The sequence below is a fragment of the Protopterus annectens genome, chromosome 5.part1 (genome assembly GCF_019279795.1).
Source record: "Protopterus annectens isolate FY-2018-M chromosome 5.part1, PAN1.0, whole genome shotgun sequence".
NCBI classification, from domain to species: domain Eukaryota; kingdom Metazoa; phylum Chordata; order Ceratodontiformes; family Protopteridae; genus Protopterus; species Protopterus annectens.
The window spans coordinates 60,529,209-60,544,487 of NC_056736.1; the positions used below are offsets into that span (position 1 = coordinate 60,529,209).

The window sequence follows — 15,279 nt, forward strand, 5'->3', positions numbered from 1 at the left end:
AAACTACCTGTAAAGTGAAGGAGAGAAGAGACAGCAAAGTTTATTAAGGTAGGGAGTGTGTCTTCACGTTGACTTGCTGATTAGTAACCAGTTTGTGCACAGATTACAGTAGGGAGATACATTAGCAATGAAGGGGAATGTATAGAGATGCAAATAAACCGGTGGGCCTCCAAGTGATACAAACTAAGGCAGAAAGCACTGAGAGGGCTGCTTGATGGTTAATTTAGTCACAGGGATGTGAATTAAATGTATACTGTCTATTGGACTGTTAGGATTACTGTACTAGCAGGGGGGATGGGGAGGACACAAGGCTACAACAGTCAGTTTTATTAGCAAGCTGAGAACTACTAAAAAATACTGCTAATGTAATAGCTTCACTCTCATAAAACATACAAGTAGAATGCCTGGGTGGACTGACCGTGCTCTTAAGGCTCAAAATGTATACCCTTGTTTAGTTTGCGGTACTGATTCCTTCTTATACTGTATAGGTGGAGTGGTAGCCGCAGACTGCAGATTTGCTTGAGCGTGCTCCTGCTCTTGAGGCTCAAAATGTATATCCTTGTTTAGTTTGTAGTTCCGATTCCTTCTTATACTGTATGGGTGGAGTGGTAGCCGCAGACTGCAGATTTGCTTGAGTGTGCTGCTGCTCTTGAGGCTCAAAATGTACATCCTTGCTTAGTTTGCAGTACTGATTCCTTCTTGTACTGTATGGGTGGAGTGGTAGCCGCAGCCTGCAGATTTGCTTGAGTGTACTCCTGCTCTTGAGGCTCAAAATGTATATCCTTGTTTAGTTTGCAGTACTGATTCCATCTTATACTGTATGGGTGGAGTGGTAGCCGCAGCCTGCAGATTTGCTTGAGTGTGCTCCTGCTCTTGAGGCTCAAAATGTATATCCTTGTTTAGTTTGCAGTACTGATTCCTTCTTATACTGTATGGGTGGAGTGGAGAGTACAAAAGAGAAATGAGGGAAAAGTGTGTGTGTGTGCACATAGATAACATCTGAAAAAAATATGGAACTATATTGTACATATATTATCTTTCTTGTTTTTTTCTCCTTATTTTCTCTCTTCATCCTATTTCCTACTTGAGCTGATAAATTAAGCATTTGCTTACAAAATATCAAACCCCTGGATGTTTTTTAATGGCTTTTAGACTTAAATTAGTAAGATTTGTATTTTTTTCTTTCTTTTTAAAAATGTGAAAAAAAATAATGTGGGAAATATTAGTTTGTATAAAAATGATGACTGGTAACATTTGTTTGGCAACAAGAGACAAATATCATCAGCACTGGTTAGATTATATATACCAGTGTCATTGACAAACTGCACCATGCATAAAGATTGTACAGACTTAATGTCTGCATGTGTGACTTTTAATAAAAAGATGCTGTGTGGAGGAATGAGGAGAAAAGGGGGTGGAATGCATAAACAGCTTAAAGGCAGAATAGTACCATGTTAATTTAGGAATAATTTTGAAGCCTATTAGAAAAGACCAGGTTTTTGTTTTTGTCTTTCTTTTTAAACTTGTTATACTTGGTGGACTTAATAAAAGTTTTATTCTTAAAAAAATCTGTAAGGAGACATCAATGTTTTACACTGACCTTGAATAACTAGGAGGTCCAATTTTAAATAAATTGAGGAAAACAGAGCACATAAAATGCAACAAAAGTGTAAATCTGGTAAGGATTACCACAAAATATAAAACAGTTAAGGAAAGGCAGCTTTGATGGGAAACTAAGTGCCATCGCCACAGAATAAAATTCAGGGATAGCATTCCTGCCTGGAGTGTCTCTCTCCTTGGCTTCCAACTCCAGGGTAGTACAACATGCACAATGCTGCAAATATTTACCATATAAATCATCATGCATCACTTGAAACTGGCAGAAGCACAAAACTATGCAGTCAAATATTACATAAATAAAGAGCAGATCATCTATCAAAACAGTAACAAAAAGTCTTCTCACCTCTTTGCCCTTTGCTACTTCTGCAATAGCAGCAGTTCTCTGCTTCTCAAATTCATTATTTTCTGCAGCAGATTTTGCACTGCTGGTAACCTGAAGTGTCTTCCTCCGATCTAATTCTCTGCTGTCTACTTGCTCGTGAGATACGCACTTCTGATGATGCAAATATACAAAAACAGGTTACACTCCCAAAACAAATGTTTTTTTTTCATATACATTAACTTAACTTTGCTCTCTTTAACAATGAATCTGCTTTTACTGCTGTCTGCACATGTAGCTCCAAGAAGTTATGTCTGGCAAAGTACAATTGTGTCTAATACAATAAATGTATATATTCAAGTGTCTTTATTGTTGCAGTAATAGCATGGGATTGCCTTGCTATTGAAGCCCTTGGCTGGCCTGGGTACCTGAGAATGTTCTCCCCTCCTCCAGCCCTGATGAACTCCCAATCCCTAAAGTCAGGTTATCTCGGTATAAGGGTCATTGGCTAGCCCCATGTTTTTAGGTCTTGTCCCTCCAGACCTGAAGCTCCACATCTGAGACCCAGGTCCAACAGCACAAGGCACTTAATCTGTCCCCAGTGGACCATTACATAGGGGGACCTGAACTCTAAACTAGTGGGAGGGTATCCTCAGGATTACAGAAAAAGGGAACTCACCCCAACCCTTGGCTGAGAGAGAGAGGGAAGGCTACTGCAACAGTGAAGGCTCTCAGACATCTACATGTATGGTAGGTAGACAAAACTGCACTATGTTCATTGTGTTTCACTGCTGCAGTAATAAAAACTGAGGATTCCAAAAGCAAAGGACTGGGAGGTTTGAAACAGGTTATGATGAAGCCAGAAATCCCTGCAAAACAGCACAGGCAAATCCAACCATGGTCCTGGAAAAGACGGACAGATTCCAGTGCTTTGAAAAAGTGTAAACAGATGACCAGGTGACAGCTTCCGTTATTTTTTTGGTGGACACCCGACCAAGAAAAGCAGGAGTAGCTACTGTGGTCCTAGTGGAATATGTTCTGCTTTGTATAGGTCCCTGTTTGCCATGGCACCTGGGGCAGAAATCAATACAGTTCAAAATCCAATTGGAAATAATTTGTCTGACTGTTTTTCACAGTTTGTTGATAGCAAAAGCAGCAAAAAATAGTCTGCTCTCCTTATGTTCTTTGTCTTGTCCTGGTAATATCCAAGCTGCCTATGACCATCCGGGCAGTGAAGAATATGCTCTCCCATGTTTTGAGGATCAGGGACGAATGCAGGAAGATGTACAGACTTTTTTAGAGAGACTTCAGTGGCTATACTGGCTATGAAGGAGGGGTTTGACCTGAGAATAACCCTGTCAGAGGGAAAAATCAAGAAATGGTCAGTGCACATTACAGGTTGCAACTCTAAGACCCTTCTAGCTGAGGTTACAGTCACCAGAAAGGCAGTCTTCCAGGAAAAGAAAACTTGATATCAGTGACAGCTGCATGTTCAAAAGGTGGCAGGTTAAGCTTCTCAATAAAAAAGTTGAGACGGGGGCTCTCCTGAAAGGTATGAGGTGGATAATGCCCTTCAAAAATGGACTCAAAGCAGGGTGAAATACAAAAAAGGGGGAGGCATGGGGAGCACTGCACAGATGGCTGACACTTGTATTTTGATTGTCGAAAGAGAAAGGCTTGAGCTAAATATCTCAGCATCATAGAGAAGTTTTGCAGAGACTGGTAGCAGACTTTTTGAGTAGCACCATATTGCAAATCTTTACTTGACAGGTATAGTTTTCTGGCCTCTTTCAGAATGATCAGGACATTCTTATCAAAGGGTAGCCCCTTGAGGGGAAAGGATTAAATCATCAAAGGCTGTCAACCTAAAGGTACTCAAGTTGGCTTATACAATGGTTTCCTTATTCTGGGTTAACAAGGGAAGCAGCCAAGGTTCCTGCTTACTCAGGCTGGGGAGTAGAGGAAATCAATGCTGTTTTGGCCAAAATGATGTAAAGATCACCCTTGGTCTTTCTGTTCTGATCTCCAGCAGTAACATGGCAATGAGAGGTACAGAAGGGAAGGCATAAAGAAACAGATGTGTCCAACAAAAGAAGGCATCCTTCCTCCAAGCCCCTGTTATCTTTGGCCCTTAAGCAATACTTCCCTATTTGTCTCTTATCTCGTGGCAAAAAGGTCTGTTCCTGGCACACTCCACTTCTGTGTTAGTGTGAAGGCTGCTAGCCCAGCCAGCTAGAATTTTCTAAATAATTCCATATCATTTGTGAATAGTAATATGATTTGTATGCTTGTCTTACAAATGTAAGAAAACTATAAGTTCTGTACTGAGCTTCAAGAATGTAACCACAGAGCACCCTGCTGGAAAAGAGCAGAAATGTGTATAAACAACATGCCTATGCAAATATGTGTTTTGATGGTAAAGGCTGGAATATACAATGCTAACTTCCAAACTCAAAGAAAATAAGTGAAGAGTTTTACGATGTGTTATAAAGTTAGTTTATCCCAGCTAAGTGACAGGATGTCTAGTGCGAGGGGTTTCTTTCTATTAACTTGAGACAGAGATAATTACTAGGTTTCACATGTAAAGTGTTTTTGTAATGCTCTGTGGCTTCCTATCAGCTGTACATTGATGGATAAGTATTTTTCACAGAAAAATGTTAAATTTTAAGTTCCTGTTAGCCTGGGAACTAAGGCAGAGGTGACAAGAATGATGTAATCTGAGATGACCGAGCAGAAATGGTTGATAGTAACTTAAGAACTATCTCAAAGAGAAAGTTAGTGCATTTTGTATCTTGTTTTGGATCTGACAGCATCCTCTCACCAGCACTTGTCTTTGCTCTGTAAGTAAGACTTAGATCATAACATTTCTCTTAGAGATAGATAGGAATACAGAAAGATTAGTCTAGATGTTTTCTGTACTTATATGAGACTGTCCTGCAATGTTGTTTTAAAGTATTTCCTGTGATGCTGAACCCTGTTGTCACTGTGCTGATTTATTAAGTACTGGCTTGTACTTTTATTATTTATTATTAAACATATTTAAACCTTTTAGTTGTGACTGGTTTGTGTAAAGATATATAACCTCTTAGAATAATTGCATATGTATTTGGTGATACTGTACAGGCCACTCCTAAATAGCCTTAAAAGTTCTGGTCACACTTACCATTTGGATAACAATAACATTGCGCAGTAGAATTGATCACCTTTTGGGAAGGGCCTTATAGTAGCTGATAAGTAAGGGGTTCTGGTGGAAGTGCTAAGTACCTTATGGTCTGGACAGAAGGGGGCATAGCTAGTAAACCTCTGCCAGCCTTTCCCAGGTGTGTGTTTGTGCATAAATCAAATCTCAAAGTGTGTATGTGTGTCAGCTACTTGGGCAGGGACATGAAGCACTGGTTGGACAGAGAAATTGCTGGGAGGCCTTGGCTTGGAACAATGGCTAAGGACTCAACTCTACAGCTGTGCCAGTGGGAAGTCTTAATGGGGATCTGGAGAAAGAGGGAGAAACTAGCCCCAGACTGACTATGATCTCTGTATGCTCTTAAGGGAAATTGTACTTTACTGTGTGTGTGTGTACTTGTCATCCTCCCAATGTGCACGTCCCTCACTGGTTTTAGTGGTGAGGATTGAGGCTCCTTGATTACTGGGCCAGTGCAGGGGTGTTACAGTTAGCTTCTGAAAATATATATTTGTTTAATCTCCATTTGTATTGGTCTGTCTCTAACCTGCTGAGGTGGATTGCTATATGGTTGATCTCATCTGGCAGGTACCAGGCAATCATATGTAGATCTATGGACTGAGCCGTATCCCAGAGCTGCACAGTTAAGCAACACAGTTGGTACCCTCCCTGTTTATGTACCATATCACTGCAGTGTTGTCTGTCTTTATTAAGAGAACTCCTGGTTTCCAAAGTTTTTTTAAATGCCATCATGCCTTTGAGGAATGCCATTTCATTTTGGTTTATATGATTTCTGAGAAAAGGTTTGGTCCCATTTTTTCTGGACCTGGAAACAGCTATCATGTGTGTCCCAGGCCAGGTTTGAGGCATCGGTGGTTAAAATCTGATTTTTCTGGCTAGAGCTGCAAGGGCACACCTTTGTTCGGGGTACAATCTTGGAACCACCAGACAAATTTCTTTTTCAGGCAAGGGCGAAGTTGTATCTTCTGTCTGGGGGCATGTGTATGTTGACGTCACACATTCTTAAGTTACCACTGAATCCTCTTCATGTGCAATCTGGGCAGGGAATCATAAAAATGCATAATGCCATGTATCCCATGCTCTCAGAACTTCCCTGGCTATCAAGTTTTTGGCTCAAAAAGGACTGGAAGTAGTGAATTACTAACTTGGGTGTGGGAATCAGGTTTGATTTCATTACAAATGGTAAAAATGGTCATGATCAAGTGAATGGATAACTCTAATTCCTTGGAAGACTTCGCCTGAATCAGAAAAATGTCCAGAAAGGGGTAAATTTGAATGCCCTTTGTCCTGCAGAAAGCAAGCCAGATGTTTTGAGAAAATTCTGTGTGCAGAAGACGAGCCAAATTGCAGGACAGAACATTTATAACATGTTCCATCTGCTCTAAAGTTCAGATACCTGAGCATTCTCAATGTGAGAACCGGCATGAACCTGTTTAGCCTTGATAAGCCTCCAGGTTCCTTCTTTCCTTGGCATTATGAAAACCTTTGAGTAATGTGGCCACTTTATTTTAGACGGACTGGTTACTGTGGAGCCCTGTGCTAGCAACAGATCTATTTGTACTAAGGCCTCTTAGCTGGCTATTTGGGATGGAAGGACTACCTGCTAGCTTTGGAAGTGAGGCAAATTGAAGTGTATAACCTGATTTTATTATGTGAAGGACCCATTGGTCCTGAGGTAAGATAATCTTCCTCCTATCTTGCAGGGAGCAAGAGAGGGAAGGGTATGGGGGTGGGACATGGCATGGGAGATCAGGAAGGTGCCTGGCTGATTCATTGCTTTTCCCTGCTGGGTTCCAGAGGTTGGAATACACTAGATGCATTTCCTTGCATGCTTGCTCTCTCCTACTGTTTTTGCTGACAGTCTCTTCTGGTCATTCTTCTTTGCCCACGTTGAGAGGAAGGAAAAGTTCCTGTTAAACTAGGTGGCTCTGCCTGCATACAGTCCCTCAGCAGGCTGCATGGATTTAGCTTTGTCATCCAGGTTTTTAAAGATCAGATTAACCTTAGGTCAAAACAGATACTCCTTGTACAAAGATGCATCCAGAAGTTCTGATTCTGTATGTTCTGCAAAAGGCTGTTCCCTTAACCAGGCTTGCCTATGAATAACTAAGCCATAATGCAAAGAATGCTTAGCAACCTGGGAAAAGGAGCTGCACAGTTCAAGCAATTCATTAGACAGATCTGTCTTCCATTCTCTACAATTTCACTTTCATTGGTCCAGAAGAGTCTTCTGGAGTTTACCATATGCAATTGGCAACTGACAGCTCTCATGGCCATGATGACAGAGCAGAGGTCTTGACTAATTACATCCATGAGAAGAAAGTGCTTACTATTTTAGTATTTTGTTTTATCGCTTCATTAAAAATGTGTTTTGATACAGAGCAGTTTATGTTTATCTAATACACAAATGTCATAAAAAATAGTAAATGGTTCCCTAATGAAACACAGCTTTTGTTCTCAGGCATGGACTAAACAATGCACTTTACAAATGGGATGCTTCAAGCTCAGATGGCAAAAAAAGAACTGAAAACAAGGCATTGACAGACAACCCTTATAAACAGATGCCCTTACGGAGAGGGCATGTGCCTGGCCTGGAAGAGGTAGTAAAGTGTCTGGTATTCAGGATGGCCAAGAATTTCCAAAGCAAGGAAATACTATGTTGTTATTACTGCAACAGTGAAACAAGATGAATATCTTGATTTTTTTTTTTGCTATGGAAAGAATTACTCATTTAGGAGTTTATTTTATTCTTAGTATTTGCTACACCTGAGACATGCCTCTATCACATCTACTGGGCCACAACTACAGTTTCTGTTCCACAGCACACATCAATGCTCCCAGTAATTTCTCATCCATTAGCAAGACATTACAGAATGCTCTTTTGGTTGGAACATGTATGCTGAATCATGTGGTACAAAAAAAAAAAAAAAAAGAAACAATGAACACCTGAATGGTTTTCTTTCTTTGCTTGCATAAGCAGGGGGAATTGGGGGTGTCAAGTAATTCAAAAGGCGAACATTTTCACACAATACCTTTTGGCAGTGTTAACCAATCTTCACCTTGACGTTCCATTCTCCTCTTGATAATGGTACATTTATTCTTTCAAATTATGAGATGGTAATAAAAGCTTAAAAGTCCTCCCTAATATCAGCTTTGATTCAGTATTACATCTTTCCTGCAGAAGCGAAAAATGGTTGTGCACAAACTTCCCTTAGTACAGCCCATAACAACTTCAGATAAGTGCAAATAAGAGGAACAAAAAAAATAAATCAACCTTTTACCAAAACCATTAAAGAAAGATGAATGTGAATAAGTAAAACTTACAAGCATAACATGATACATCAGAAGTCTCAAAGTCTTACTCATTCAAACAGATCATACTTGCCTACAGACTACTCTGAACAGTTTTTGACTTAAATTGTTGTTGACAGATAAAAGTATGTAAATCAAGATTAACTTGTTTCCCTTTCTTTCCATACCTGAATACAAATCTAGAGAAAAAATATTGCTTAATCTCCAGTGGAAGCTTATTTTTCATCCTTATGCTTTAGAAAATTAACACAAGTGAATATTTTATAAAAATGAAGTCTGGACTACTTTCTGCATATGCCTTTTTAAACAATATTTTTATTACATTTTAGGCACAAAGATTTGATTTGAAATCTGAAAAACATTCATATTAATACAAAACACACTGTAAAACTAAGAGAAACTGTGCCATCCTAAAACTCTGCAATAGGATATAAAAAAATAATACTAATCCTCAGTTTCACAATTTATTTGAACCACATGATTTCTTATGGGAAAAAGTACATGCTCCTAGAAATATTTAGAAACTCCGTGGAGCTAAAAGGCATTTACTTGTTTGCAGAAAACACAGACGATCTTACCATAAATATGACAATATTCTTCCTGTACACTACCACAACAGCAATGTCAGCTAGAATTAAAAATCACATTTAGCCTTAACTCAGTAAGGCACTAATACGCAACCCAGATTCAATATTACATGTTAGCAAGGGGTTAGAACACTCTATCATCTTTATAGGCTTAAATATTGTACACGTCCACTGCAAGCAATCTAAATTGAAGCCTTTTTCATATACTGGACATATATTTATTAACCTACTTCCATACAATGCTGGTAACAACCTTGGTTACAATAAATCAATGCACTCTAGTGAAAACAGAGCCATTTGTTTGTAGCTATGCAGTTCAGGGCAGTTTCCAGTAACTGCACACTTATGACCAAGATGACAATAATGAAAATCAAAACCATCTCCTAGCTCTTTATCAGTTCAGTAATTGACAGTGCAACATCTCTCAGTAACGGTTATGGGACTTAGTCAAAGTCAGGCAATAACAGGAGGAGAAATAGACAATCAAATGAAAGACCAAAGAATGAAGCCCATTTGTACCTCACAGACGATCTTCTTTGCTGAAATGTCAGACTCCCTTATCCAGTTCAAGGGGATCCCTCTGCCAACTAGAGAAGGCTACTATACTTGGATAGTATGCATTTCACATTTGTTAAAGAAAGCTTATGCAGGACTCTTGTAGCTATTAGGTCAAAGGAGTAACAAAGGGTGTCATCAAAAGATTCCAATAACCAAGTTCACAGCTGTCACCTTAAAATTCAAAAACATATTTGGTTATACTGAAATGTGAATTCAAACTCTTAGTACATTGGAGAGACTTAATATGTGGGTGCTTCTCAAGAAGCAAGTTTCATAATACAAATAAAATATGTAGTAACTGCAATAACCCTGTTAATACTGAAAAAGCCAGTGCCACACTTAAATTATTCAAACCACTTAAACATATATGGTTGTAATGAAAAATAAAGTCAGACTGCCAAATCACAGTTCTGTGTGGTCAGTGACAATCAGTAAGGCATCAGGATTTCAATCTTCTGTGATCAACTTAACTTACTAGCTCATTTAATCCTGCTAGGACAACATTCTTGCAAATGTGTACATCTGAATGTGTTAACTGTGATGGGAAGCTTTGATTCTTCAATGGTCTGATGAATGCTCCCAAATTCATTCCACTGATCTTGCTGGAGAATCAAGTGATACTGCAAAACGGGTGGAGGACTCTTGATTCCATTTATCCTGATAGTCACTGTTAATTCTGTCAATCTGTGTTCTGATTTCATTACTCCTGCAGTAGGCTCTCTGAAACAGTTCTGTTGGAACCCTTTTCTGCTAATCTAGTCTGGTTCCCTGTTTCAACTCACCATGCTAAGAGTTGACTTTTTTATTTCTGCTGTGGGATTCTTGACTTTTAATTCTGCTGAGTGCACTTTTCTACTGATTCTGCCGAAATCCACTGAGCTCCTTGAATCCTGCTGGTGCTGGCTGATTTTACTAAAGCTAAGGTACTTCAATCTACTATTTCATTTGGGAATGGAGAGCTTCACCACCTTATCAATTGTGCAAGTCCTACTCTTGCTCCTAAAGGAATAGCTTAGGAAAACCTTTTCCATAACACTAACACTATTCAGACAAATGTGGTCTGAATATGCTAGTGGGGTTTTGTTCTATGACAAGAAAAAAGATTTTTCATTTTCAACAGATTTTCTTTTTGAGGATTTTATTTTTTTGGTAACTGTTTTCTAAAATGCTGGCCATGAGCATTTTTGATTCATTACTTGTACATTTCCTTTATATGTAATGTACCCATAAATATATAAAGATTTACTATCAAAATGTTGAACAGAAAAATAATTTCCGTTCGACACATCAAATACTAAAAAAACGAAAGTCAAAATGTAGAACAAGTTACAATACCGAATCAGCTGAACGAATTCAGCAGATTCAACATTGTTGCCAAACAGATCAAGTGATGTCCATATAGGAGCTCAGGTAAAGGAAACTCCTATACCTAACATCACGTTTTGGAGGGGGGCTGCGCCCCCTACACCCCTAACTATATATTCCAACTCCGAGATCAAACTACAGTGAGGAAAGGGATGAATTTCCCAAACTGCATTGTACCACAATCTCTGTAAAGTTCTTCGAGTTGATATTAGTGAATGCACAGTGCATTTGCTAATATAAACAATCGAATACTGACATGTTCAGCCAGATGAAAATTCGAACATCAGTGTTTTGAGTTTTTCATCTGCGGACATCTCAACTCGAGATTCTGACATTAAACCATATTGTGTGTGTGTGTGTGTGTGTGTGTGTGTGTGTGTGTGTGTGTGTGTATATATATATATATATATATATATATATATATATATATATACATACACACACACATACATATATATATATATATATATATATATATATATATATACACACACACACACACTTGTGTGCATGTGTGTATATAAAGATGGATACAGAAATGAAAAATGGTAAACACATTTTACATAATACACATGTGACATACATAGATATAAATGTAAATGACTGGTAGTCACTATAACTATATACTTTATACATATATATGCGCTGAATGTTCGAAATGTGAAAAAGTTGACACACACAATTGACAAAAACATTTTCTAACATTCCAATTACCAAATGTACAAAACACTGCAAAGAGAAAATTTCCTTTTGTGATCTATAAACCATAACTTAATTTGTCTGAATAGCAGTAGTGTTATGGGAAGAATTTTTCTTATCTAAGGTGCACAGTAAAGGTTAGGGTTACAGTGCACTAATAAAGTGGGGGGTGTGCTAAACAACTAAACAAAATCCCTTTCTAAAAGCAACTGCTGTAAGACGCAGAAGACAGTGACAAGAGTAAGAAAGGAAGGAAAGGGTAATGGCAAGTCAATCTTTTACCAAGGCAAAGGACACTTGCAACAGTCATAGAGGTGGCACTCCTAAAAGAAAAAAATGCTGACAGAAAAACTGAGGAAGACTGCAGATTACACAGAATAGGAGCCTCATGGCATTTATCCGACAGTCACAAATAAGACTTGCATACTGCAGATAACATCCAGAAGTCCATGTAGCACATTACACTTACAGGTTATATAGTGAGCATAGGACTACATCCTAGCCTGAGTTCAAATTAAATTGCTAGTCTAAGGTACTTTAAGTGCCATTTACCTACTATTTTTATTAGGTGGAAAAAAACAGCAGCTCAGCCCTTTCAGGCATCAACTTGAAAGTCAACCAAAAAAAAAAAACAAAGAATGCCAACTAATGCTCAAATAAGGCCTTACACTACATAGTATAGTTAGTACAGTTGTGTTGTAATGATGCAACCTCACTAGAAACATGGTATCCTAAATTCAATCAGGTTTTCACCTATCATGACTACTTCAAAGCAAGGACCTCTCTGATCACAAGCCATATCTCAGTGGCTTTTTTTTCTCTACTAGCTTAAAATAATAATGCATGCCCAAGACTGACAATGAACTATGGGAGGAATCATCCAAAATGATGTTCTGTTACAGATAAGGAAAGCAGGTGTGGCATCATTTTGCATAAAATGAAACAGTACAATTAATGATGGTAGTGTTTGACCATATTAACAAAGAACTGCAAAGTGCTAGTAGCATACTAGGACTTCTAGTCTCTGCTAGAGGTTATCATTGAGAACAGCAGCTGTCCACATCCTAAAGAAGGAAAGCAGTTGTTGAAAGCTCAGCCATTACCTACAGTTGCCATCCTCTGTCAAACAAAGGCTATTACTACAGCTGGGTTTGTGATATCACATGCAAAAATCCAAATGACATGCAAACTGCCTGACACCTTGATACTTAGGGCACAGGACAGAATATTCTGGGAAATCAAGAAAGAATTAAGATTAGTCAGGTAGGTTTCTGGCCTGAGAAAAAAGGCCTGGCCACTAGCCACCAAATGTTTATTAAAAACATGCTAAATTCTAGATGCTTCTACCACATAACAAGAACTGTTGTTTCATATTCCAAAAGCAGCATCAAGGAAGCAGAACACAAATTAGACTGAATCCAAGTGCAAGAATTACTAGTTCATAACCTCAGTAACCTTGATAACTTTCAACATCTTATCAAGAATCAGGGACAAAGCCACAACTAATGAGGGAGGCAAAGGCCCAAAATCAGGGACAGTTTTAAAAAAATATTCTAATTTGCTTAAAAATTAGTAGAAAAACAGGTTTTGTATCAACATGCATTTTTTGAACAATAGGAAAAATGAAACTGTCTGGCATTACTGACTATCTCTCTCGGTGATTTATCAGAACATTAAAAATTCTGAAAGGGAAAGGGAAAATAAAGTCAGGGTTAGTTGGAATGAATATATGAAACCAAGCATCGCCAGCTTGTTTCTATGGGATCTAAAATACATCATCGCTTTTTATTCATATTTTGTTGAAAAACGTCCAGTTGGCCATAACCCCATTCCTGTGAAGACAGGGCATAAATATAAATACAAATAATATAAATTCAGCTGATCTGTTAACAGGTTAAGCGGTCAACTGAGGATTTCATACATGATCAGGGTTGTGAACGCAAAGGTAAAAGTGTCATACAAGTTTAGCACATGGCAAAATACAATGCAAAGATAATTTCAGTAAAGTTATTAGCAAGTATAAAAGCAGTTGCAGAGTGACATCCAATACACCCCCATATAAAACATGCACACAATCTCAGTAAAGGTAATGAAAGCTTCGAAAAAAATGATAAAAAAGGCTAGTAGAAAATACATCACAAAGAAAGAAACTAAAATTACCTCAACTAATGGCAACAAAATCAACATGTGTACAAGTACTAATTAGCATGTAAAAATCCAATATCATAACAAAAATGAATATACACAAGTCAAACATTTTTCTGTGGGGCAAGACTTCTTTATTTAAAAATACTAACTCCTTAGCAAACAGCCATGGAGAAAATACAAAGGCCACCAAATTAGGAAAGGGCCTGTACTCCCATTCTACAAAGAACACAGCAAAAACATTCATATTCACAAATCCCACATACAAAAACCTGCCAAAACTAACAACCACCACTATAGACTACTCATAAGGAAAGCAACTTCATCATAAATAACACTGACAATAGCAACAGTCACTGCAACTACCATTTTATTTATGTGGTGCAATAAAAATGTATTCATTGGAACTGACAGTCATGAAACAGTTAAGACCTTGAGAAGTATAACTCAGAAATGAATATGTACATATTCACACGATACAAGAATTGTACAGCAGTGGCATGCAGCTTAGCTGAAGCATGCATAACTTCATATTCAATTAACTACAAACAAAATAGATATGACGGTATGAATGTACTACAGTTTAAAATTTACTCTAAAACTTGCTATACAAAATGTGAATTGTCAGGATTAGCCACCTCCCCCAGCTGAGAAACAGGAACATATCTTTTAAAAGTCATAACAAATCCTTTTGGGGGACTTAAATAGATGAACTAACTCAAATTCAAAATGTTACAGAAATTTCTGTTTTGCTTGCTGTAACACACCCCTACAGACAGGGCTCAAGCTGCACTATACTTGCTTTTTGAACTCTGAAAATTCCACTTTGGATTTAAAAGTCAAAGTCAGTAAGGACAAAGTGCAACTTTAAACCAGACACTGACAGTTTCTAGTTTACATGTCAGACATCTTTTAGTGAACATTTTCTAATCATTCTATTTTCAAATTAATTGTTGTGCAAGTTCTATACTGCTTGCTTAATTATTTATAAAATAAGTGTTTTATTTATTACAAGTTGCAAAATATTATTTAACTTTAAATACTCACAGCTGATGTTTCATTTATTAGCTTAAGTGCTTTGACATTTTACTGGTACCTCTACTGTGTGGTGTCTACCCCAAGGGTGACTGCTCAGCACTAACTGATGCCATCCAAATATTTAACAATTGGTTTATTTTAAGGGGTAAACAGGCATGTTTATATGTTGTTAGTTATGACTACTGGCAGCACACTATAAACTTGTTATCGAATCTGGACAGTTACCACCCAACACGGATTCTTAAAAATATTGCATGTGTGTGTGTGAAAATAATTCCAGCCAATTTTCAATAAGTGTTGACGAGAGTGCACTGAAAAAGCCACTGGGTTCAGTCTGAATTGGATAAAATTCTGGGGAATGAGTGATTATAAACCTAATCTGTAGCTGTGCAGTACAAAGCTCAGTTGAGTGTGGCAGGAGTTGGCCATTATACAAG

General features: G+C 38.0%; 1 protein-coding gene across 2 annotated transcripts in view; it reads right to left on the reverse strand.

The window, feature by feature from the left end:
- The window catches only part of TDRD3 (tudor domain containing 3), a 1,563,842-nt gene that overhangs the window by 732,154 nt on the left and 816,409 nt on the right, over positions 1 to 15,279 (reverse strand). For both annotated transcript variants that reach the window (XM_044072885.1, XM_044072886.1), the window contains exon 7: positions 1,964 to 2,113. In XM_044072885.1, coding sequence (XP_043928820.1) covers positions 1,964 to 2,113 — 150 coding nt within the window. The remainder of the gene's footprint in view (positions 1 to 1,963; positions 2,114 to 15,279) is intronic.